The sequence below is a fragment of the Pelodiscus sinensis genome, chromosome 24 (genome assembly GCF_052426305.1).
Source record: "Pelodiscus sinensis isolate ZL-2025 chromosome 24, ASM5242630v1, whole genome shotgun sequence".
In the NCBI taxonomy this organism is placed as follows: domain Eukaryota; kingdom Metazoa; phylum Chordata; order Testudines; family Trionychidae; genus Pelodiscus; species Pelodiscus sinensis.
The window spans coordinates 1,139,833-1,165,492 of NC_143075.1; the positions used below are offsets into that span (position 1 = coordinate 1,139,833).

At 51.3% G+C, this 25,660-nt stretch overlaps 1 protein-coding gene across 6 annotated transcripts in view; it reads right to left on the bottom strand.

The window, feature by feature from the left end:
* Window positions 1–25,660, bottom strand: part of CAMTA1 (calmodulin binding transcription activator 1) — a 982,645-nt gene that overhangs the window by 401,385 nt on the left and 555,600 nt on the right. For all 6 annotated transcript variants that reach the window (XM_089773035.1, XM_089773028.1, XM_089773030.1 and 3 more), the window contains exon 5: window positions 18,425–18,496. In XM_089773035.1, the coding sequence (XP_089629161.1) occupies window positions 18,425–18,496 (72 nt within the window). The remainder of the gene's footprint in view (window positions 1–18,424; window positions 18,497–25,660) is intronic.

Here is a 25,660-nt window from a genome sequence, read left to right on the forward strand (position 1 = left end):
AGTTCAAGGTGCAGGAATGGCTAGAGAGCTAGAACGACAGGGTGAACTAGAGCACCTGGTATTGAATGAGGGCGTCGATACAACAGGAATCAGGATGATCCAGGGGACACAGTAAACCAACATGCAAAATGTATATCGGCAGGACAGAGGAGGTGGTGGTGGGGGTGGAGCACTATATGTGAAAGAAAGTGGAGAATGAAATGAGGCAAAAATCTGAAAGGAGCCAGTCTGGGCTGTGGGATCGCTATGGGGAGTAATGTGTGCTCCAGCACTGACGCAGCAGCAGGGATCCGTTACTGACCACCTGAGAAGAGGGTGACAGCCCCTGAGATGCTCACCGACATTCGAGAGGATATTGCAATTCAAAACTCAGTGATAAAGGGGGATTTCGATGAACGTTCCCTCTGATCTTCAGCCACATGTGGACGTTCCCGTGCAGACGAAACGTTCGACGTGCTCCAAGGCACGTGCCAGTGTGCTCAGCAGTACCTCGCTGTGGGCCCCCTGCTGCTCAGCTGGCAGCACTGCAATCGTCCATGCCAGCCGCACATGCTCACTTGCCTCCATGCCTGTCAGCCCAGGGCAGGACGCACAGATTCCATTTCTTGACGCTGTAAATGGCTGCTTCTTGGAGCAGCCAGCCCGAACCCACAAGGGGACGGGCAATTCTTGATTTAGTCCCACGTGGAGCACAGGATCTGGTCCAAGAGGCGAACGTAGCTGGACTGCTTGGTAACAGTGACCATAATGTAACTGAAGCTAACGTCCCCGTGGCAGGAAAACACCAAAGCCGCACCAAACGGTAGCATTTCATTTCACAAAGGAGAACTATAGGAAGAGAGGAGGCTAATTAAACAGCAGTTAGAAGGCACCGTGTCAAAGTGAAATCCCTGAAAGCTGCAAGGTCACTTTTTCAAGACACTGTAATAGAGGCTCAACTTAAATTAAAAAACAGAAAAGTGGAAACAAACCCCAAGCGTCGCCCTGGCCAAAGAGCAAAGCCAAAGAAGGGTGAGGGACAAACGAGCGCTGGTCACAAAGCAGAAGTTAAATCCTAGCGAGGAAAATAGCAGCATGTTATGTACACCAGCAGCAGGAAGCCGCCGCCCTGCCGAGATGCTAGCGGAGCACCCAAGGACCATCAGACCATTGCAGGGAAGCGAAGAGAATTCTTCACATCGGCCTTCATGGCTGAGGACGCGAGGCAAATCCCACGCCTGAGCCATTCCTTTAGGTGAACAATCTGAGGAACTGTCCCGGGCCGACGTGTCATTGGAGCAGGGCTTTCAAAGGACAGGTCGCAGCTCAGGCCTGGGGGGTGGGGTGTCAGGCGCTGGGGTGGATCAGGTGAGCAGCGGGGCGCTAAGGCAGCTTCCTGCCTGGCCTGGCACCGCAGACTGTGCTGCACCCCGGAAGCGGCCGGCAGCAGGCCTGGCTCCTGGGGGAGGGGAGGAAGAGAGAGCACAGGGCTCCGCACGCTGCCCCTGGCCCGAGAGCTAGCTCTGCACTGCCTTTGCCTGCTAGCGGCTCTGGGCACAGCATGGCCTCGGTGCCAGGAGAGGCAGGAAGCTGCCTTAGCCCCCGCGCCACTGCCCATGAGCTGCTCAAGGTCAGCCCCTCGTGTCCCCGCCCTGAACCCCCCACAGCGCCAGAGCCCCCTGCCGGCGCTCAGTCACATTCCAGCGGGTCACAGGCATCACCAATTTTCTTCCAATTGGGCCATAAGAAAACAAGTTTGAAACCCCTCTGCCTTGGGGGCACGTTGGAACCCAGACTGGGAATGAAAAGGCAGGAAGTGGCTGGGGCCAGAGGTACTCTTGGGGTTCCTCTGGCCCCGGTGACTTCCTGCCTTTTCATTCCCAGTCTGGGTCCAACGTGGAGAGAGCTCCACGGAGACACTGCAGAGCTGACTGGAGCTTGTCTCATTTAACTCGACTGGCAGCTAGCTCACATGGCTGCAGACATGCTCCCCGCAAGCACAGTCAGGCAAACCTGACTTCAGTACCCAGCAAACTGGTTGAACTGTAGTACAAGAACAATGTCAGATGTATAGATGAACCGGATTTGCTGGGGAAGAGTCAACATCGTTTTCGTGGAGGGAAATCCTGCCTCCCCAATCTACTAACATTCGTTGAGAGAGTGGGTGGGAGTGTCCAGGGGATAGGGTGGACTTAGATTTTCAGAAAGCCATTGGCAAGACTTGTAAGTAAAGTGAGCTGCCCTGGGATAAGAGGGACCTGGGACATTACCCCTGTTATGACCTGGTAAGTGGTTAAAAGACAGGACCCCCAATAGGTAGGTGTAATGGTCAGTTTTCAGAATGGAAAGACGCAAACAGTGGTGTTATCCAGCGGCCTGTTCTGGGATCGGTCCTGGTCAACGTATTCATAAATCATGTGGATAAAAGGCAAACAGCGAGGTGGCAAAATTTGAAGATGATACAAAACTGCTCAAGATAGTTAAGTCCCAAGTCAGACTGCAAAGTGCTACAAAAGGATCTCACCGAGGTGGATGACCGGGCAACAGAAGTGCAGCTCAGATAAAATGCTGATCAATGCAAAGTAATGCACATCAGGAAACATAATCCCAACTGTATCTACAGCAATAGGCACTAAGTTATCTATTCCCATTCAAAAGTGAGATCTTGGAGTCATTGTGAATAGTTCTCTGAAAATGTGCAGCAGCAGTCCAAAAAGTGAGCAGAATGCTGATAATCATTAAGAAAGGAGTAGATAACGAGACAGAAAATATCATATTGCTTCTATATAAATCCATGGCACACCCACATCTTGACTACTACGTGCAGATGTGGTCAACCCATCTAAAGAGATATATTGGTATTGGAAAAGGTTTAGATAAGAGCAACAAAAATCATTAGGGGAATGAAATGACTTCCGTATGAGGAGAGATTAACAATACTGGGACTTTTCAGCTTGGGAAAAAGATGGCTACGGCAGATATGATTGAGTTCTAGAAAATCATGACTAGTGTAGAGAAAGTAGATAAGGAAATGCTATTTACTCCTTCTCTTAACACAAGAACTAGGGGTCACCAAATGAAATTAATAAGTAACAGGATTAAAACAAACAAAAGGAAGTATTTCTTCACAACAATGCATCTGTGGAACCCTTTGCCAGAGGATGTTGTGAAGGCCAAGACTACAACAGGGTTCAAAAAAGGGCTAGACAAATTCATGAAGATTAAGTTCATCAATAGCTATTAGCCAGGATGGGTAGGAATGGTGTCCCTGACCGCTGTTTGTCAGAAGCTGAGAATGGATGGCAGGTGTTGGATCACTTGATGGTTCCCGGTTCTGTTTATTTCCTCTGGGGCATCAGGCACTGGCTGTGGTCAGAAGACAGGCTATGCGGTTCGATGGACCTTTGGTCTGATGCAGTATATCCACTTTTATGTTCTTATGTAAATATCTCCGACAGAGATGCTACAATGTACGTTTGGCAATTACAAAAATCTATTTACAAATTAAGGCATTTCTGCATCCACTATCAGGAAAACTTAAAAGATCGGGGAAAAAAGCAGAACCTTTTGAAAAATAAAGGAAGATTCCACACAGGGAGATTTATTTACTGTCACTAATTGCAGCTGTTGCATGTATTATATGGGACCTACTATCACAGCTCTCCAGCATCATTTTATAACAACAACGTTTCCTGAAAACGAGGCTGGAGCATCTTCTGTTTGGCAACAGCAAACACCAAAAACATGTATTATATGAAACCGCTGGCCTGGTCCTGGAAGCAAACACAAGGGAAGATGGAAGTGCCTTGTTTGCTGTGGCTGTTATTGAACATCACTCGTTTCTCTAGGAGATGGCTGTTACTCAGCCCCACAAGTACATGCTGAAGCTGCCTGCATAAAGGAACACACGACGTTACGGCAGCCTGAAGTCAGACTCCCAGCTCCAAGCCAAATAGCAAAGAAAGCGCTGCCCGTCCACCCAGCATTTCTGCAATTAGATCAACTGTCCTCTAGCCCAGCAAAGTAACTGATTAACATTCAAAATCCCTAACCAGATAGCTACATAGGGTGTGTCTAGACTACATGCCTCCTTCGACGGAGGCATGTAGATTAGCCAGATCGGAAGAGGGAAATGAAGCCGCGATTAAAATAATCGCGGCTTCATTTAAATTTAAATGGCTGCCCCGATCTGCCGATCAGCTGTTTGTCGGCAGATCGGGGGAGTCTGGACGCGATGCCCCGACAAAGAAGCCTTTCTTCATCGACACAGGTAAGCCTCGTGAAACCAGGTTTACCTGTGTCGATGAAGAAAGGCTTCTTTGTCGGGGCATCGCGTCCAGACTCCCCCGATCTGCCGACAAACAGCTGATCGGCAGATCGGGGCAGCCATTTAAATTTAAATGAAGCCGCGATTATTTTAATCGCGGCTTCATTTCCCTCTTCCGATCTGGCTAATCTACATGCCTCCGTCGAAGGAGGCATGTAGTCTAGACACACCCCTAGTGAATAGCACTGAGGGGAACTGCAGGAAAAGAGGGTTTCCGAGACTACGTCCCATAGGAGAATGTGTTGATGGAATAAGCATTTTGGATTTTTACATGAATATCCTGACCTGTTAATGAGCTCTCCCCCCCCCCCCCATGCTCAGCCCCATAGAATACAGAGACTAGGGTATAGTCCCTACGCACAAGAATTGTAGCAGCTAAATTAAACAGAAAATACAAAGCAGAGACACTGGGCCTGGTTTTCAAGTTGTTCTGCATTCACAACAGGGGTAAGATTGTCACAGGTGTTTGGCCCTTGATATGCAGTGCCAGCGCTGAACACTTTTGAACATCAGAGCACTTCTGTAGGGGCCCTTCGGGGCAAGGATTGTCTCTTTCCAGCCTTTGTACTTTGCAGTGAGTCACCAGGGTTTTGGTCACTCTCATAACAGGAGTAGCAGCTACTCTCCAAACGCCTCCGTACGAGTTGAGCTTTTTTTAAAAAGTAACAGCTCTAGCTACGCCAGGATGATCCCACAATAAATCCCACAATATAAGAACTAGGGGTCACCAAATGAAATTAATAGGCAGCAGGTTTAAAAACAAACAAAAGGAAGTTTTTCTTCACTCAGCGCACAGTCAACCTGTGGAACTCCTTGCCAGAGGATGCAGTGAAGGCGAGAACATTAACAGGGTTAAAAAAGGAGCTAGATAGATTCATGGAGGTTAGGTCCATCAATGGCTATTAGTCAGGGGGTAGGAATGGCATCCCTAGCCTCTGTTTCTCTGGAAGTGGAGGGATCACGTGATGATTACCTGGGGTGATCCCTCCCTCTGGGGCATCTGGTACTGGCCACTGTCGGCAGAGAGGATACTGGGATGAATGGCCCTTTGCTCTGACCCCGTTTGGCCCTTATGTTCTGACGAGGTAACTGTGTGTATCGCTCCCTCCTGTTTTCAGCTGATTGCACATTTCTGAATTTCATGTCTTTAGAGGAAAGATTTTTCCAGACTTTGTGTCTAAGGGAGAATTGCTTTGGAAGTTTGGGCAAGTATGGTTCAGCCATTTCTGGCAGGAGGACAGTAACAGAACGTCCAGGTTTTTCCCATTATTAACAATTCAAGCAATTTTACAAACAGCACCAGTGCTGAAAGAGCTGGAAGCCAGGAGATAAATTCTGATGGAAACATCCCTTTTTGTGAAGGACTGTTAAACCTGCATACCTGGCCAGGTAAGTCCCTTTGGGTATGTCTACACTACAAAGTTAATTCGAACTAACAGCCGTTAGTTCGAATTAACTTTAATAGGCGCTACACATACAAACCGCTAGTTCGAACTTAATTCAAACTAGCGGAACGCTTAATTCGAACTAGGTAAACCTCATTCTACGAGGACTAAGCCTAGTTCGAATTAAGTAGTTCGAATTAAGGGCTGTGTAGCCACTTAATTCGAACTAGTTGGAGGCTAGCCCTCCCCAGCTTGCCCTGGTGGCCACTCTCGGCACCACCAGGGAAACTTGTCTGCCCCCCTCCCAGCCCCGGAGTCCTTAAAGGGCCACGGTCTGGCTACGGTGCCCGTGCCAGGTGCAAGCCTGCCAGCACCCAGCCAGCAGACCCTGCACCTGGCACGGCACGAACCAGCCACCCGCTGCCACCCAGCCCTCCGCCTCTTCCTGGGACCAGGCTGGCGGCTCCCAGGAGCCTGCTCGGGGCCGCAAGAGGCGGGCGCCCGCCTGGTCTAGTGCGGAGATCGTGGACCTCATCGTGGGGGGAAGCCTCCAACGTCCACGACCTCCACACTAGGCACAGGAAAGTGGCTGTCTAGGGCAGGAGAGCTGCCAGCCTGGCCACCCAGGAGCATATCTGCATGAAAATCAAGGTGGTCCAGTGAGACCCCTGACCCTGAGCTTAGAACATAAGAACATAAGAACGGCCGTACGGGGTCAGACCAAAGGTCCATCTAGCCCAGTAGCCTGTCTGCCGACAGCGGCCAACACTAGGTACCCTGGAGGGGATGAACCGAAGACAATGACCAAGCCATTTGTCTCGTGCCATCCATCTCCAGCCTTCCACAAACAGAGGCCAGGGACACCATTTCTACCCCCTGGCTAATACCACTCCATGGACCCAACCTCCATGAATTTATCTAACTTCTCTTTAAACTCTGTTCTAGTTCTAGCCTTCACAGCCTCCTGCAGCAAGGAGTTCCACAGGTTGACTATTTGCTTTGTGAAGAAGAAATTTCTGTTATTAGTTTGAAGCCTGCTACCCATTCATTTCATTTGGTGTCCTCTAGTCCTTCTTTATGGGAACTAATGAAGAACTTTTCTTTATGCACCCTCTCCGCACCACTCATGCTTTTACAGACCTCTATCATATCCCCCCAGTCTCCTCTTTTCTAAGCTGAAAAGCCAGGTGGTCAGAGTTCTCGGGTCCAAGGCGGAGGCCAGGCTGGTGAGGTCAGATACAGGCTGGAATGAGGCTTGGGCTGGGCCGGGGTAGCAACAGGAGCAGGAGCAGGCTGGGGGCTCAGGGCCTGCTGGAGTCAGACTGGGGTGGGGCCGGGGAACTCCCTGAGCCTGCGGGATGGCTGCTCTAGCTGTGCTGTGGAGAGGCTCTGTCACACGCCTGCAAGCTGAGCTGCTCCCGCCTGCATGAGAGGTGACGCGGCTCCCCGGCAGGGCCGCCTACACGGCTCCGGAGGCGAGTGCAGGCGCGTCCCCCACACGTGGGCCTGCCTCCATTGGCTCGCTCCAGGCCTGCAGAGTCGGACCGTTTCCTTTACTCCCTAGCGAAACGCTAACGATTAAGAGTTCAGAGTAGATTGAACTACCTGGGCACCGGCACTTGCTGTGTGGAAGCTGCATGTTCCGTACGACAGACACAGACGGGCCCGGCATGCACGTCCATTGCCACGCAGGCGCCGTAACCGAACCTGGAATGCGCGCTGCAGTCTAAGGCCGTTTTGTGCCCTATTATAGTACGTGCCCTTCCCGCTCCTGCTCCATGTACCCGAACTAGGGCCCGCAACGAATCATGCCGGCCCTGCAGCCTGCCTGCTTCGACAAGCCCCTCCCACGGCCCAAGGGGCGGAGTCACCAGACCCAGTTCTCAGCCGCGTTTGGGGAAGAGCAAATGTAAACCCAGGGACAGGAGGGAGGGGCACAGGGTCGAGAGCAGAGAGCCAGAGCGCGAGCAGAGCGCCCCACCGGCAGCATCGGCTGCGGGTTTGCCTCCCAGTGACAAGAGGCGCTGGACTGCGACCCCCCAACTCATTGCACAACCACGTGCTCAGCACAAGCACCCCGGCACCGACCTGCGAGGACAAAGCCCAGCCCCAGCCGGGCCAAGCGCCGGATCCCAGATTAGCTCCCCATAAGGCCCTCTGCCCAGAATATGAAAATACCCAGCTTCGCTGGAGCTGGGTGGCAGCTACACACCCCTCCTCTCACTAACCCCAGTGCTTGTCTTGTGACGCGAAAACAACGGATCACGTCTCCTTACGTGCTCAAAACGTGGTGCTGCTGCGTGTGGCGGTTGGGAGTGCCAGCGGGCGCTGGGAACGTGGCCCATGCTCCCGGGAGGGGAAAGCTGCATTGCAGAAGGGAACGTGTCTTGCAGAACGCACCGTTGTTCCCAAGGAGCCTGCCTGCCCTGCAATCAGAGCGTGGGGAGGGGCAGCTACTGCCACGGGGCTGCAGCGCCGTCTGTCCCTCGCTGGGAAAGTGCAATTCCCTTTCTAGTGCGTACGCAATGTGCAAAGACATTTCTCACCAGTGGTTAAGACCGTGGCGCCCTCCCCGGACAGCCAGATGGTTTGGACACTGAACTGCAGCTCGTTCCCCTCCTACTCTCAGCACCCGTGTCCCTCGAAAGTTTCCAGCCACGAGCGGTGAGAGTTTTGGCTTGTGCAGTCATGTGCACGGCTCTGGGTGTGCGCCACTGTAGCACCCAGCGCATTCCCGGCCACTGGAGCAGAACCCACCCCTCTCCTGCCACGCAACAGGTCCCTTCCCTGGCCCCAGGCCCCTGCCACATGACAACCCTGGCCACTGGAGGAGGCCTCCCCCCGCCAAGCAGCTGCGGCAGGTCCTGGCGGCCCACCACCCGGTCTCAGCTGGCCCTGCCTGCCAGAGCAGCCGCCTGCTGCGTGGCTCTCCAGAGGAGGTGGGCGGGGAAGAATTTTTGGGGCGCAGCCGTGCACCTTAGCAGGATCTATGTTCAGCACCCCGTGGTTCAGAGGACTAGAGGGCCACTCACCTACTCAGCATTGCACTGTAAAGTGTCAGACGAGAGCAGGTCCTAAAATACCCCCGAGAGCCCCTTTTGGCAAGGGGAATTGCAGCATGGGAGCCCCAGCCCCGTCAGCCCGCACGGCTCTCAGCAGCTAGCATCCTTTGCAGAATGAGAACGTGTTGGTGGGGATTGAGCACCCACCTCGCAGACAAAGAAAAGCGCGTCTAGGATCCATCCCTCTCCTCCGTACGCCGCGCACACAAATTAATCTTGTAGCCTTATATGGTATTGCCACAAATGCCTTTCAGTCGATTTTCCTTTGGGGGCAGCAGTGTGAACCCCCAGCCTGCTTAGAAACAGGAAGCAGCAATTTGTATTAAATAACGAAAGCAAGTTATTTCTGTGAAAGGGTTCTCCTGAGCAGCGCCAGGGAAGGGCTCTGCCGAATCCGCTCTTTTTAATGAGAGTAATTGTGAATGGGGTGAGCTGTCAGCTGGGACCAGGGAAATAGTCCGCCCCTGCTCGGAGTCTGCCCGCTCAGCAGCCCCAGCGCTCCTTGCACACAGAGGGCTTCTCGGGAGGCGGAAGAAGGCCTGTGCCCCGCTGATGCTCATCCCCATATCGATCGCTAGCCTGGTCCGCTGGCCTGGCGAATGGCAACACAAGCGGTGATGGGAACATCCCAGCCCCGGCAAATCCAGCAGGTGCCAAAGAACCGGAACGGGCCCAGGCCTGCATGTTGGGAAAGCAAGTCCGTGTGGGGTGGAAGTGGTTCCCCCATTCCCAGTCCCTAGTGGATTAGGGGGTGATCTCAGAGAAGGGGGAGCGACCTGCAGCCCACCCGGGTAATCCTACGAGACAGTTTGTTGAGTTGCCATCCCCCATGAGCTGTGGGGGGTCGTGCCTGCAGGCCGTCAACAAACACACTGTCCTGTGGCCAGCCAGAGGACTCCCCAGTGGGCCGTGCGTGGCGACTGCTCTCCAGACACGGCAGTGTGCTGGGCTGGTTTTCGTTGTGCACATTAGACCCCTCTTCCAACTGAATGTGTTTGTGGGCACGAACCCAGAATCTGGGAGAACTTGGACTCAGAACTGCAGAGGTGAGAAGTCGCCAGGCTAACTTCCGGCCCACGAAACCCCACTGGGCTTTTCACTCAAACAGTTTGTTAACCAACGTTTCTCCCTCCTTCAGCAGCCGTCTCTGCTTTCAAGTTCTGAGGCTGGAGCCAACATCTGGTCTGAGAACAACTCGCAGCTGGAGCACGCGCCCTGTACAGAACTTCGCCCAAACCTGCCTGGGAACACAAATAACCGCTGTCCCAGCTCATGCAGTGCTTTGATCAGAGATGTCAGGGACCCTTCCGAAGGGAGGGTCGGACAGTCTGATTGCCCTGTAGTAGACGGGTACAGTACACGTACCCACTTACCTGTCCCTCAAAACAGCTTCCATCATTTCGAGCATTAGAGATGTCAAGCTAACGGGCCTGGATTTTCTACTTCAGTCTTAACCTAGAATTTGTTTCTCTTGGGAAGTTTCACCTTCAGGAAGCAAGTCCTCCATACTCCACAACAGAGATATTGCAGTCACCATGGACAGTTATCCGCAAACATCACCCCTAAGAGTGGGCAGAGGCAGAGCTAGAACCCTAAGTCCTGTGCTTCCCAGGCGAATGGCCTGACCCTTAAGCCATGCCAGAAGTCACCCCACCTTCCTTCCTTCAGGATGTCCTTTATCCTGTGTTGGCGGTCCATGGCTCCCAGGACAGAATGCGGGACCCATTAGGAAGAGGACAGAAAATGAGAGAGAAAGTATCATAATGCTACTGCATCCGTTGCTAGGGCAGCCACACTTGCACACTGCGGCTGATTCCGATAAGCAGATAGTGGAACTGGAAAAAGTTCAGAGAAGAACAACAAAGATGATCAAGGTATGGAAGGGCTTCCATAGGAGGAGAGACTAAAAATAACATGGGGCTGTTTCATTTAGAAGAGACAACAGAGGCCGTAGGACAGAGAGGAAGTGCTTTTTCACAGAACAGACAATGAACCTGTGGAACTCATTGCCATGAGATGTTGTGAAGGCAAAAAGTGTAACTGATTTAAAGAAAAACCTAGATGCATTCATGGAGGATTGGTCTATCAAATGGCTGTAAGCAATCTATGCGTGGGGCCACCCTAAACCTGTGACTGTCACAAGCCTGGAGGGAAAGATAGAGTGATTCACTCCAACTGCCCCGCTCCCGATAGTTCCTCCTATCCCCCAGCCACTGCCACGGACGGGCCACTTGGCTAGACACCCCCTCAGTCTGACCAGCATGGCAGTTCTTGTCTTTCTTTGCCTACTCTTGTTACCATGCTGAACCATCTGGAATCCTGGGAACTAGCAATGAAAAGCTTTGCACCCATTGCTGCGAAGCCGTCGAGCCGTTCTCATCTGTCAGGTTATTTCAAAGGGTATGGAGGGTGAACAGATACTTAGTTTAAGTACGTTTTCTTTCACTGTGAGATTTACTATTGGTGTGCAGGCAACAGCTTTGTGGGAAATAGCACCAGGGCCTTCTGACGAAGACGCACAGCTGGAGAGAGAACTTTCCCCACACTTGGATTGCGGTTGGGACGTTTGGCAGGACCTTCACAGCCACGGGCACACGGATCGATACGTTACCATGTTCAAACCTGCAGGACAAGGAAGAGTCCCGTTGGCTGTTGATCTGATTTCACATTGAAACCAAGTGCTCTAGCGACAAGGATCCCGTTTGCAGCGAGAGCCCCTGCACAGAAGGGAAGATGAACTGCAGCACGGAAATGGAATAACCGAGGAGGAGGCCAACACGTCCAAACTTTACGACCAATTCCACGCATGGACATCTCTCGTCGGGGTCTGATTTGAACACCTTACGCTGCAGGGCTGCTGACTTACAGCTCCTCTGACTTCAGCACGAGCCAGGTGCTTGGCCTCACTGAGAATCTGGCCACCTATTCCGCATTTCGATACCCGGCTTTCAGCCTTCAAACGTGCAAACATATTTGCCTGTTGGTTAAAATCTGAGCTGATGACTGTGACGGAGGAGTGCTAGGGAGTCATTCCCATTCCAAGGCCCAAAGGGGCTCTCTGTCATCACTTGGAAACAGAGAAACCAAGGGCTCAACTCAAAGTTTCTCTTGGTATCAGAGCATCTCTCCCCTTCTGATCTGCCTGCCCCTGCTGCCATGCTGGAGCTGACTAGAAGCACCATGTCGGTATTAGCAATGGGGTCATCCATTCCTGGCAAACGCCTTTCTTCCACCGAGCTGCACAACCTTGAGAGCATGATTGAAGGGGGCCCATTTACATCTGGAGGATGCTGTAATGAATCACAAGCTCCTATTCTTTACGCCGCGAAGGCGCAGCGTGCCCTTGTTTCTGAAGAAGGCACACAGCACTCACAGCACAATGTTCCGCATCACATTTTATAAATAGGATCATAAGAAATGTACTTCCAGTTCACTTGTTCCAATTCCAATCAATTATCAGATTGAAGACGGACTGTCTAAACATCAGCTCACACCCCCTATTAAATGGAGAGAGAAACACAGGAACCAGTGAAGCCGAACGAGACCTGCAGGATTAGGATACAGCTAATTGGATATAAATTTGCTAATGGCAGGGTAGCAAAGTAAAGAAAGAGATTCTGGGTTGTATGCACAGGGGCTTCCCAGGGATGACGGCAGAGGTGAGAGTCTCAACACTGCACTTGGGATATACTGTCTGCAGCACTGGGGAACGCAGCACTAGAAATATGCAGACAAAGGACGGGGGCTACAGAAAAAGCCAGGAAGACTGGTGAGGAAGCTGGACTGACCTGTGAGGTCGGGAGCTAACCCAGGACAAGTACAGGTTGGCCACACTGCGAGTAAGGGGGACACACATGCACAACCCCTCTGCGGGCAGCCGTGTCAGCCTGTAACTGAAAAAACGTAAACAGCAAATGGCCCCGCAGCACCTTGGAGACTAACAAACACGTCGATGGGATTTTGAGCAAGGACTGGCATTAAGGGGTCCCGGGTACAAATCAACGGCAGAGAAAGGGGGGTGGGAGGGAAAGAGAAGGAAAAATGGGGGAAGAACCTTGCCAATTCGAGTGTTGGTGGGAAATGAGGCTGCAAGTGCCTGGTGCTTGGCGCCGTGTGTCAGCAGGGTGGGGCATGCAGCGGCCCAGACAGGTCAGGTCTCTGTTCAGACCTCGATTCCGTAAAGGAAACCAAGTTCTGCAGCTTCTCTCGCCAGTTGGCTTTTGCACTTGCTTTGTAATAAGAGTCACCCGGAGCTCCGCTGGTCACTAGTGCCCAGGCAAGTTCAAGGTACCCAGCCGGTCTGCGGGTTACCACCCCTGATGTCTGACTTGTGTCCGTTAATCCTTGGGCACAGAGACTGCCCGGTTGGGCCGATACCCCCGGCCGAGGGGCATGGCTGGCACTGGATGGCCTAGATCGCCTGGGTGGACGTGCAGTGGTATGAGCCTCTGATGTGGTGGCCGCCATGGGGAAGTGCTGTGATGCACGAGAGAGGCGAACGCTGAGAGGGAACAAGAATTGTTTAAGCTGCTAGATCAGGGCCGAGTGAAACTTTTGTGCTTGGGATTCGGGGTCAGTGCCTGGGATGCTCAGGATCCAGGGTACATTTAGGGTCCCAATCTGTGCATGTCTCCTGGAAGACAAGGACTCCTCTCCAAGAGATTTCGGATGCTGTGAAACACTCACGAAACTCCGCTGAGCAGAGCCCCATGGCATCTGCCTCAGTCTCCTCCAGATGGACCCCAGGGTGGCCTGGGGGATTGCCTGGGGGGAGGGGCCCAGTGCAGGGTGGCAGCAAGGCATCCCCCCCACTCACCGCAGGGATGGGATCTGGAGTGACCCTGCAGCCTGCTCCAATCCACCTTGTCCCTCCATCCCCTCCCAACCTGCCGTGCTATGTGCACCCAGGAAGCAGAGTACACTGGCCCTGGGCGCTCGGCTTCCCGCCGCCATGGGAACTGGAGCGTCGCGGGCTGGGAGTGGGTGGTGGGGCAGGCTGCCTGGCCACTCTGGCTCCGACGGCCGAGGTGAGGGCAAGAGGGGCCAACCTCTGCCAATGCCCTGTGCCAGGACTCACGTTATTCCCCAGCTCACGCTGTTTGGGGGAAGGAGGCAAGCCAGGGTGGGGCTTGGGAGAAGGGGCACCGTGGGGAAGGGGCGGGGATAGAATAGGGGTGCAGAAGGCCTCTGCGTGGGGCACTGGAGACAGTTGCCTGACCCCACATACCCCTAGGGACAGCTCCCACTCCCTTGAATTCTGGAGCTGGGTTCCGGGGCTGATGCAGACAGGGAGCAATGGGACAGAGAAGAGCCGTGGACTTGAGGCACTGGGGCGCGGGCAATTTGATCTGGAAGTGGGGAAGGGTGAGCACTCACGGGGAAGAGTCAGTGGCTGCACCGAGAAGGCTCATTATTCCAGGAATAGTCTGATGCCAAGGTACGCACAGAACTAGCAACAGCCGAGCACAGTGTAAACTCCGCAGGCTCTTCGCTTGCTCAAGGGGCCTCGGCAGAAGCCTCCACACAGACGCGTTCACAGTACATGGTCTCTCTTGCGCTGGCTACAGGAAAGCTACAGATTTAGTTTGTACATTTATCTAGCTCACTCTTCACAGCAATTTCTTTTAGCGGATTTCCCTGTGTTTCTGGGAGCCGGGGAGAGGGAAGAGACAGTGAATGGCAAACAGAACCGTGACAAAGGAGCAGATAAAGAGGAGATGAATAAGATTATGGGCTGAGGAGAAAACCCAAGCTTGCAAACCATGCCGCCAGATCCCAAACCAGCCCTGAGAGACACCAGACACAGATGTGGCTGCTTTGCTGGCCACTCAGCTCCTTCTTTGCCTTGGGAGGGAGCACCTCAGTCCAGGTCTACACTATGCAAGAACGTCAAGCTAAGATGCGCAACTCCCGCTCCGTGAATACCATAGCCGGAGTCAACATTCCTTAAGTCAAATTTCTTCAGTGTTCCCACTTGATGGGAGAAACTCCTCTGTCGACTTCCCTTACTCCTCATGACCCCATAAGTATCGGAGTCAAGGGTGACACCATCAGCGGTCGATTTAGTGGGTCCTTCCTAGACCTGCTAAATCGAACCCTAGAAGATCGATCTCAAGAGTATCGATCCCAGGGTAAGTATAGCCCCAGCCTAAGTAACCCAAAAAGGGAAGAGTACTGCAGAATGAAGCACATCAGTGGACGTGAACGCAAATACTGGTGTTGTGCTTTGCATTCAGGCTGAACTGAGAATTTCAGTCGGATGCGTGTGTCACATAATCCATCTTGCAGACACCAGCAGAGACGGAAGTTAAATAATAAAACAAACAGCTGTCTGCTGCCCAAGGCACACTGGACTCTTACTAAGTTTAGTCTGTGATTTGCTCAGGCCAGTGCACCTTTTAATGGCTCCATCAGCCGTACCAGTGCACCTTTTAATGGCTCCATCAGCCGTACCTACAAAAGGCTTCTCCTCTTCCAAGTGCCAGCAGTAGGCTCCTGCATACACCGGCTGCATATTCAAGGGTCCCAGTGTGAGGTGTCTGTCCCTGAAAGGACGTGACCAAAGGTCTGTAGATCCCAAAGCACACGCCCTGACCTTTTAGCTAATCACCAGTAACTAGGGATGTGGAGTTTCAATTAATCAGTCGATGCAATTCCCAGCGACTACTCGATTAGTTGACGGGGGGGGGGCGGTGTTTGCAATCCCACTGCGCCTGTCCCTTTGAAATGAACAAGGCCCACGGGCAGCTCTCGTACATTTCAGAGGGAAGGAGCCACAGTCAGACCGGCATGAGTGGGACTATTTCAATCCCAGCTCGCGCCATTTCCCCACTGCCCCCTGCCTTCCCTGCCCCTGCGGAGACAGTGCTGGGGGGAACTGGGCTCCCCGAGCACCAGCTCATGCCCCCCCCCCTTGCTGCCTTTCTCTGATAGAGGCGGGGGGGGAGCAACTAGTCGAGTTCCTACTCGACTAGCTGATAAGCATTTGCATATCGGGTAGCTGACAAGTCGCTTACCCCCCTCCCAGTAACACCTGCTCCTTCTGCACTTCCTTCCCCTGCCTCCCCGGAGGCAAAGCCCTTGCGAGTTACAGGCACTGCCAGTCCTTGAGCCACGGCCACGCAAGCCCCACTCGTGTTCGACAGCCCGTCCCTGTCGCATGGCGGGTCGCAGGCTGAAGCAGGTGGAATCCTGGCCCCGGCTGCAGTACCCACACGCTGTTACCAGCCTCTCTGGACTTTCTGATGCAGGTTGAGCCTCCCAAATCCAGGGCTCTCTGGCCCCATAACATGCGTGTCCGGAAGGGCTACAGACGTTGCTGGACAGAGAGGCCCGGCGGCGAGGAGCATGAGCCAGCCGGGAGCCCTGCGGGTGTTGGGGAGCCCTGGCTAGGCCGGAAGGGGCTGGCCCTGCTGTGGGTGGGGAGTCCAGCCCTGGGGAGCCCCAGCCGGGAACCCCAGAGGGAGCAGGGTCAACGGACCCCAGGGGAATCCCCATGGCAACGGGGCCAATGACACCCAGGGCAATCGCAGGCAGGAGTGGGGCCAGCGGAGGCCTTGGGGAATCCCCAGTCCTGGCCGGGAACCCCGGAGGGAGCAGGGCTGGCAGCACCCAGGCACCCCAGGGACCCTGGAGGCAGCGGGGCCAGCGGCAGTGGAGGGTTCCAGGCCAAGGCTAACCCTGGGCGTTGTGGCAGGGGGCACAGCCCAGAGAGGAGCCTTGACCTCTCCAGGTTCAGGATCACTCAGGTCCCAAGGGTGCGAGACCAGGGAAGCCCAACCTGCATTAAGCAAATCTAAAGGGAGCAAACCAAGTTGCAAGGTCTGAAGGAAGCCGTGACGAAAGCACAGAGATGGCGTGCGGAGCGAGTGGGCGTCGGGAGGGGAATCTGCGATAGGGCTGCGAGGGTTGCCAGATGGCTTCAGAGAAATACCAAACAACAACAACAAAAACCAAGCCAGGAAAAAAAGGACCCTTTAAAAGCCGCGTGGTGAGGCTGCCTCCATAACGAGCCAGACAGCCTGGGATCTTTGCCTCCAATCAGAAAGTATTGGACATTTCAGGACATTTTCGGGGTCTGTTATTTTCTGAATTTTTTTACCGTCCAGGAGGTGAAAATACCAGACTGTCTGCTTCAATACTGGACACCTGGCAACCCGAAGGGCTGCTGGGGACCCTCTTCCGCACACTGGTCAAATGAGCTGCAAAAGGCCCGTTTGTCCGTCGTAGCAACAATAAAATAATTCTGCTACGGCGCTAGTCACTTGCGAAGCACCATGGTGTGTGCAGTGACGAGTAGCGCAATGCCAGGCACTGGCGCCGCACCATGCCTCTGCCTGGCTGCATTCGGACTCGCTACAAACACGACACGGGAGACCCCCTTTTCTTGCTCCTCTGTCTTTAGATTTGCCACCATCATGCATGTCACATGAGGGTAGAAATGTTTTCCCTTAAAGACACATTCCTATTATGATTCACTCATTAATCAGAGGAGGATCAGTGTGCAGAGCCTTGTGCACACAGCTGGCGAGAGGTGCAAGATTAGCGGAACACTATCAACATAAACATCACTTACAATTTGTGCTTATTTCACTTTCTTTCACAAGTGATTCCTAAGATTGCCCAGAAAAAATAAACCGAGGCGTTTCAAAGTGTTTTCTAGAGGCATTGACAGTGTTTTGTACTTTGTTTCTTTCATTATTTCCTCTGCAGAATCCTCTTCCTCTTTTGTTTGTGTGGACCAAGGACATTTTTTACAACGTACGAAGATGTGATTATAAAGCCACCTGGACTGACATGTATAGTACCTGAAACAGCTTTAATGCCTTTTAAAACAACCCGATTACATATAAGATTACAGTATCCCTTCAATTTTTTGGACGGGCTGAGTTTAAAAATATAAATATCATAATGCTCGTCTCTCTAAAACACAGAACAAAACATTGCCAGCGAGCACTTCTGAACAACCCAGTAACGATGAAACAGGATAAAAAGGCCAGCCATTTGTGGCTATCACATACAATCCAGCACTCACGTGCATGCCCACCATAAATAACTAGCATGCATAGACCAATGGTTATAAAAACCCCTCTGCAGCAAACTAGTATCTGCACATTGCAGGAATGTGATGAGAATTCAGTCTGAATTTCCAAGGGGCTTCACTGCGCAGACACAACCAAGAAGAAGTATTTGAAAAAGTAGAGGTGTTCTAGAACCAAGGTGGAAACCACTTTCCTTGACTATAGTGTGCCACATACACTGCACTGAAAGATTTTCAAACAAAACCCCAATCGTCAGCATAGGGTTTCTTTCTCTCCTGTGCCATGCCATATTCATGCAGCAGTCAGAATTCCTTGCTTCTTACTGACTGTGACTAGCTTCACGTCCAAACATCATCTCATTGCAGGAGACAAAGAAATCTCACTCTCATTTAGCGGTTTCTCTTTCTAGGGGATGTTTAAACTGTTATTACCTTTGTGTTGCTGAACCATTAGACAGAAAAAAATCAACTCCCAGCTCTCACTAGCTACTCTGCATTTGGTGATATTCCCATCACTTTCAGACAAATCCAGAGAAAGTTACAGGTTGCATCCCAGAGGCAATGAAAGCCGCAGCTGGACAGATCGCTATAGAAGAAAACACGGGAAGAGAGAAATCACGGTTCACCTTACCTGAAGAAGCCAGTAGCACCTTCGGTGGAAAGTGGGGATGATGGACGAATGGACGTAACAGCCGTATAGGCACTGGGAGAAAAAGGAGACAGAGTATTACCGAAGGAAATCACTGCTGAGACAGTAACCGAAGGGTAGAAGAAAGGTAACCCTGCTCCAGGGACTGACCTGGTATCTATGGCACATGATATGCTGGGTTAGGTTGGTAATTACTAAAATTAATACCCTGTATGGACCTTGCTGGTAAAACAGAAGACCAGGCCAAATTACACCTACACTTGAGAATACTACTTCATAAACATTTGCACAGGTTTAAAGCATTAATAAACTAGATTTTCCCTGACTTACACTTTGCAAACCTATGGTGCAGATTTTTTAGATGATTTCAAGTAGAAACAACAAACATAAGATGGAAGGCAACTAGGAAGGCAGTGTGGCATAGTGGATAGTGCACTGGACCAGGATTCAGCATGCACAGGTTCTCTTTCTGGTTCTGCTACTGGCCTGCTGGCAAGTGGCTCCCCCCCTCCCCCCATGACTCAGTTTCCCTCTCCATAAAATGAGGATGACATGAAGGCAAACAGCTGATGCCAACTGCTCTGTAAAAAGCTTGTGCTGCATCTGCCTGTGCTGACTGACTCACAGAAAAGTTATTTGTGCCTCTTCCTCAGAAGAACCAAATTCAGCCAAAATATAGAGAACAAGCAATTGTTAAAATAATTCCAGTCAGGAACCCTTCAGAGATGTACACATGTTACCAGCTATGTTGTGGAAACCAAAAGCCTTGATTTTCTAAATCAGCATTACAAAGTTGGGGCAACTGCCTTCAAAACAACTTACCAAGCTACCTAGCTTCCCCTAATAACCGCTTACATGATAAGCCACTATATTACTCAAAGCTCAATCATCTAGATAAGGTCAGAGCAAATAACACTGCACTGTATGACTGTGACTCCAGGCATGCAACAAAGAAGCGGGTTTGGTCCATATTTTTCCATCTTTTGATTCAATATTTTGAAGGCATCCCACAGGTACAATTCAGCGAGTTTGGCTTATAAACCATTCACAATGCATTATTTTACACATAAAATGCCCAAATGACATTTTGTTAGTGAAGTTGATTGGAACCCTACTTGTATGATTATCTGAAAAGAACAGGAATCACTGTGGCGAAGAGGATTTTGGCTGCAAGAAAATCCGATTTCCAATGCTAGAACTTTGGACACTGCTGTCAGTTTTGAGCTAAACCCAGTCCAGGTACAAACCGACTCACCAACCAAAGCTGAATTAATATCAAAGACCTCTGTACGACGCCTATCCAAAATGTATTTATCAAGAAACTTCCCTGGTTTCCTTGTCTTTTAGTGGCTGGAGAGAGAACGATATTACAACCCCTCCTCCTGGAGAACATTCTTCTGACAATTTGCCTTAAATGTTAAATTGCAACCACCTACAACCTATTTGCAGCTTTCACCAGCTGTTTTCCCTGGATTGGTCACGTAACTTTCTCAGGCCAGGTCTACACTGACGGGGGTGCGGGGGAGAGTTGGAGTTGAGGTACCTTAAGTGGAGCTTGGTGCTGTCTGCACAGCAGGAGGTTAATGGGTGAAATGTTCCCATCAACTTCCCTTCTTCCTCCTGACAGCGAGGAATTCCAGCCCTGATGGGGGTGCCCTCGGTCTTTGATTTAGCACAGGCATGTCCAAAGTCCGGCCCGCGGGCCAATTGCGGCCCATGTTCTGGTTTAATATGGCCCCCCAGGTAATTTGGCAATATCTATCTTTTATGGCCCCCAACGAATCCATATGTATTGAAATGAATACATTGTAAAAATCTCAGTTAATGTCAGTTGGTCTAAATCAGTTATAATTATATTTGGACACAACATGTATACTTGGTGTTATGTTCCTGTTCATATTTTTTGAACTTAAAAGTTGACAGACAACCTTTATTACCAATAATATGTAATGTACTTTACAATGTTCCTGACATATATTTCAGCTTCCTGGATTTTTTTTTCATCTGGCCTTCAGATATGAAAGGCAGAGTGATTTAACACCTGTTTAGATTTGTCATCCATGTGACGAAATGAAAAGTATGCCGTTTGCAATAAACTTTGCATAAAACAGTTAATTTGCATTTAATTTTAATGGTTCAAAGAATGTCAGGCAAAATGGTCGGCCCTCACGCATGTTCACTTCATCAAATCTGGCCCTCTTTGAAAAAAGTTTGGATACCCCTGATTTAGCAGGTCTTTACTACTTCTCAAGTTGCAGCAGGGAGGTCTAGGTTGGCTATGAGGAAAAACTCTTTCCCTGGAGGGGGACTGAAGCACTGGGTGGGTTCCCTGGGGAGGGGTGGATTCTCCATCCCTAGAGGTTTTTAAGTCCTGGCTGGGATGATTGAATTGGGGCTGGTCCTCCTTTGGGCAGGGGGTCAGACTTGGTGCCTCCTGAGGTCTCTGCCCGTCCTGGGATTCTAGGATTCTAAATCTAACCCTGGAAGATCAATTGCCAGAGAGCTGATCCTCCTGTAAGCTGAGCCGGGGCCTCAACAGCACCCATGTTTCTACAATTAAAGGGGTATGGTGGGCACAGCGGAAAACTAAAACAATCCAATTTCTCCTGGTCATGGATTTTTTTAAACTAACTTTTCATTTTTGCTATTTTTACCCGACAGAATGTGTTGACTACAATGATAATTAGCCATTGTGTGCCACTTTACTTCTTCCAAGTGCTGTATCCATGTTAACTAATTAACTCTCCCATCTGAGGGTTAATAGTCTCCGTCATACAGAAGGAAGGTTAGCCCTGTTTACAGCAGGAAGCTCTTGTCAGGACGTGAAACGAGTTTTACTGTTGCTGTAATATTGCAAAGGGGAAAGAGTTCCCACCACTGCTCCCAGATGAGAGACAGACATGGCTCGTTTTCAGGTTTCTTCCCTCCACAGGGGCAATCCACTGGTCTGAGGCAGCGGCCGCCAGCAACGGGCCTTTCCTCGCCACTCCGAGGTCGGACAGTGAATTAGAGGAAGAGGCAGGAGTGGAACCCAGAGTCCTGGTACCCAGCAGGAGCGCTAAGCCCCAGAGCCTGGTGTCCAACCAGTTCTGAAGCCGTAGCCCCTATAGTGGCTACTGTCTTAGTGAACAAGCCACACTCAACCGGCCAAACAGCCCACGTGGCTAGTGGCTGGCATGCTGGACACCACGGCCCTAGGCAGTATTTCCACTCTGCATAAGGCCCTGTCTCATCCGGCCCAGCTCTGACAGCACCTGCTGGTTACTGAATGGAGCTGAGCCAGCCCAGGAGCACAAACCACCCTCTTTCAGGAAGAACAGGCAGGGGAGAAAAGGAGGAGGAGTTGTACTATATGTAAGAGAGCACTACGATTGTTCTGAACTCCAGTATAAAGAGGGAGAAAAACCTGTTGAGAGTCTATGGGTTAAGTTTAAAGGAGCAAACAACAGCAGTGATGTTGTGGTTGGTGTCTGCTACAGGCCACCGAATCAGGTGGATGAGGTAGATGAGGCTTTCTTCGGACAACTGAGCGAAGCTTCCAGATCGCAGGCCCTGGTTCTCGTGGGGGACTTTAATCACCCTGACATCTGCTGGGAAACCAATATGGCAGTACACAGGCAATCCAGGAAGTTTTTGGAGAATGTTGGGGATAACTTCTTGACACAGGTGCTGAAGGATCCGACCAGGGGCTGTGCGCAGCTTGACCTGCTCACAAACAGGGAGGAACTAATAGGGGAAGTGGAGGTGGGTGACAACCTGGGAAGCAGTGATCATGAGATGGTAGATTTCAGGATCCTGACCGAAGGAAGAAAAGAGAGTAGTAAAATACACACCTTGGACTTCAAAAAAGCAGATTTTGACTCCCTCCGAGATCTGATGGGCAGAATCCCCTGGGATGTTAACATGAAGGGGAAAGGAGTCCAGGACAGCTGGCAGTATTTTAAAGAAGCCTTATTGAAGGCACAGAAAGAGACCATCCCGACGCGTAGCAAGAGAGGCAAACATGTAGGATACCGGACTGGCTTACAGGGGAAATCCTTGGTGAACTTAAGCACAAAAAGGAAGCTTACAAAGAGTGGAAACTTGGACAAATGACCAGGGAGGAGTTTAAAGGTATAGCTCGAGAATGCCGGGGGTTATCAGGAAGGCGAAAGCGCAAATGGAATTACGACTGGCTAAGGATGTGAAGGATAACAAGAAAGGTTTCTACAGGCATGTTAACAAGAAGAAGGTGATCAGAGAGGGTGTGCGACCCCTAATGGATGAAGGAGGTAACCTAGTGACAGATGATGTGGGGAAAGCTGAAGTACTCAATGCTTTCTTTGCCTCTGTATTCACGGACAAGGTCGGCTCCTGGACTTCTGCGCCAAGTGACGCAAGATGGGATGAAGATGGACAGCCCGTGGTGTGTAAAGAACAGGTTAGGAACTATTTAGAAAAGCTAAACGTACATAAATCCATGGGTCTGGACTTAGTGCATCCGAGGATACTGAGGGAGTTGGCAAATGTCATTGTGGAGCCTTTGGCTATTATCTTTGAAAAGTTGTGGAGATCGGGAGAAATCCCGGATGACTGGAAAAAGGCAAATGTAGTGCCCATCTTCAAAAAAGGGAAGAAGGATGATCCCCGGAACTATAGGCCGGTCAGTCTTACCTCGGTTCCTGGAAATATCATGGAAGGGATCCTTAAGGAATCCATATTGAGGCACTTGAATGAGAGGAAAGTGATTAGGAATAGTCAGCATGGATTCACGAAGGGCAAGTCGTGCCTGACCAATCTGATTAGCTTCTATGATGAGGTAACTGGCTCGGTGGACATAGGGAAGTCAGTGGATGTTATATACCTTGACTTTAGCAAGGCTTTTGATACAGTCTCCCATAATATTCTTGCCAGCAAGTTAAGGGATTGTGGATTGGATAAATGGACGGTAAGATGGATAGAAAAACGGCTAGAAGGCCGGGCCCAGCGGGTAGTGATCAATGGCTCGATGTCAGGATGGCAGTCGGTTTCTAGCGGAGTGCCCCAAGGTTCGGTTCTAGGACCAGTTTTGTTCAATATCTTTATTAATGATCTGGATGAGGGGATGGATTGCACCCTCAGCAAGTTTGCGGATGACACTAAGCTGTGGGGAGAGGTAGATACGCTTAAGGGCAGAGATAGGGTACAGAGTGACTTAGACAAATTGGAGGATTGGGCCACAAGAAATCTGATGAGGTTCAACAAGGACAAGTGTAGAGTCCTTCACTTGGGACGGAAGAATCCCAAGCTTAGTTACAAGCTGGGGACCAACCGGTTAAGTAGTAGTTCTGCAGAAAAGGACCTGGGGGTTACAGTGGATGAGAAGCTAGATATGAGTCAACAGTGTGCCCTTGTAGCCAAGAAGGCTAATGGCATATTAGGTTGCATTAAGAGGAGCATTTCCAGCAGATCCAGAGATGTCATCATTCCCCTTTATTTCGCTTTGGTGAGGCCGCATCTGGAGTATTGTGTCCAGTTCTGGGCCCCCCACTACAGAAAGGATGTGGACGCATTCGAGAGGGTCCAGCGGAGGGCAACCAAAATGATTAGGGGGCTGGAGCATATGACTTATGAGGAGAGGCTGAGGGACTTGGGTCTGTTTAGTCTGCAGAAGCGAAGAGTGAGGGGGGATTTGATAGCAGCCTTCAACTTCCTGAAGGGAGGTTCCAAAGAGGATGGAAAGAGGCTGTTCTCAGTAGTGATGGATGTCAGAACAAGGAGCATTGGTCTCAAGTTGTGGTGGGAGAGGTCCAGGTTGGATATTAGGAAAAACTATTTCACTAGGAGGGTGGTGAAGCACTGGAATGGGTTACCTAGGGAAGTAGTGGAGTCTCCATCCCTAGAGGTGTTTAAGTCTCGGCTTGACAAAGCCCTGGCCGGGTTGATTTAGTTGGAATTGGTCCTGCCTAGAGCAGGGGGCTGGACTTGATGACCTTCTGAGGTCTCTTCCAGTTCTATGATTCTATGATTCCATAGGGGCTACTAAACCCAGAGCGGGTCTATTCACTCCAGCCACCAGCTATTCCGAATCCAGCAAACATTTCCCATGAAATGAGAAGGAACTTGGAGAGAGGAGAATAAAAACCTGCCAGCTCCCTTTAGCACAATGCCAGGGCAAGGAAGAGGTTCCTCTGCACAGCTGGTTTCAGAGAGGTACCGTGATTGTCTGTTGCAGCAAAATGATAAAATTTGTTAATCTGTAAAGTGCCCGCAGAATCCGAGTTCTCTCTACAACAGGTAGAATCGCAGAAAGGGAAGGACCTCGAGAGTCATCGACTCCAGTCCCCTGCCCTCACGGCAGGACCAAGCACCGGCTAGAGCTGAGGTCTCCAACCTTTTTAAGCACAAGATCACTTTTTAAATTTAAGTGCAATCCAGGATCTACCTCAAACCCTTCGTGCCCTTCATCTAATGCCCTACGCCTGCTCACTCCATCCTCCCTCCCTCCCTTCCTCCCTCCCTCCCTCCCCCATCCTCCCTTCCTTTCACCAGGCAGGGGCAGTGGGTTGGAACATAGGCTCTGGCCTTGGGCTAAGGGATTTGGAGTGTGCGAGGGGCTCTGAGCTGAGCCTGGGAGTTGGGGTGCAGGAGGGGGTTCAGGTACAGGCTCTGTAAGGGAGTTGGGGTGCAGGGGAACTCAGGGGTTTGGGGTGCAGGAAGGATTCATGGCTGGGGCAGGGGTTTGGGATTCTGGCTCCAGCTGGACACTGCTTACCTCTGGTGTCTCCAGGGTGGGGGTGCAGTGGGGCTAAGGCAGGCTCACCCCTGCTCTGGCCCTGCACCACTACCAACAGCAGCCAGAAAACTCCCTCCATCTCAAGCCCTGTGCCCCCCCCCCTCCACCCCTGTCCGATCTCTGGAGATAGGATACAGGGTGGAAGAAGGGGCACCCTGACATCCACGCCCCTTCTCTCCCTTCCCTGCCCTGTAATGCAAGCAGGAGGCTCCTGGGGGGAGGCAGCTCCAAGGCAGAGGGCAGGAGATGGGCAGCCGTGGGGAGAGAGGCAAGTGAAGTGCTGGCACTTGGTAGCCTCTTGGCCAAACCAGTCGGGATCCCCTGTCAGAGGTTTCAAGATCTACTGGTAGATCCCGATCGACTGTTTGGTAACCGCTGGGCTAGACGATCCCAGACAGGTGTCTGTCCAACCTGCTCTTAAGTATCTCCAGAGATGGAGATTCCACAGCCTCCCTGGGCAATTG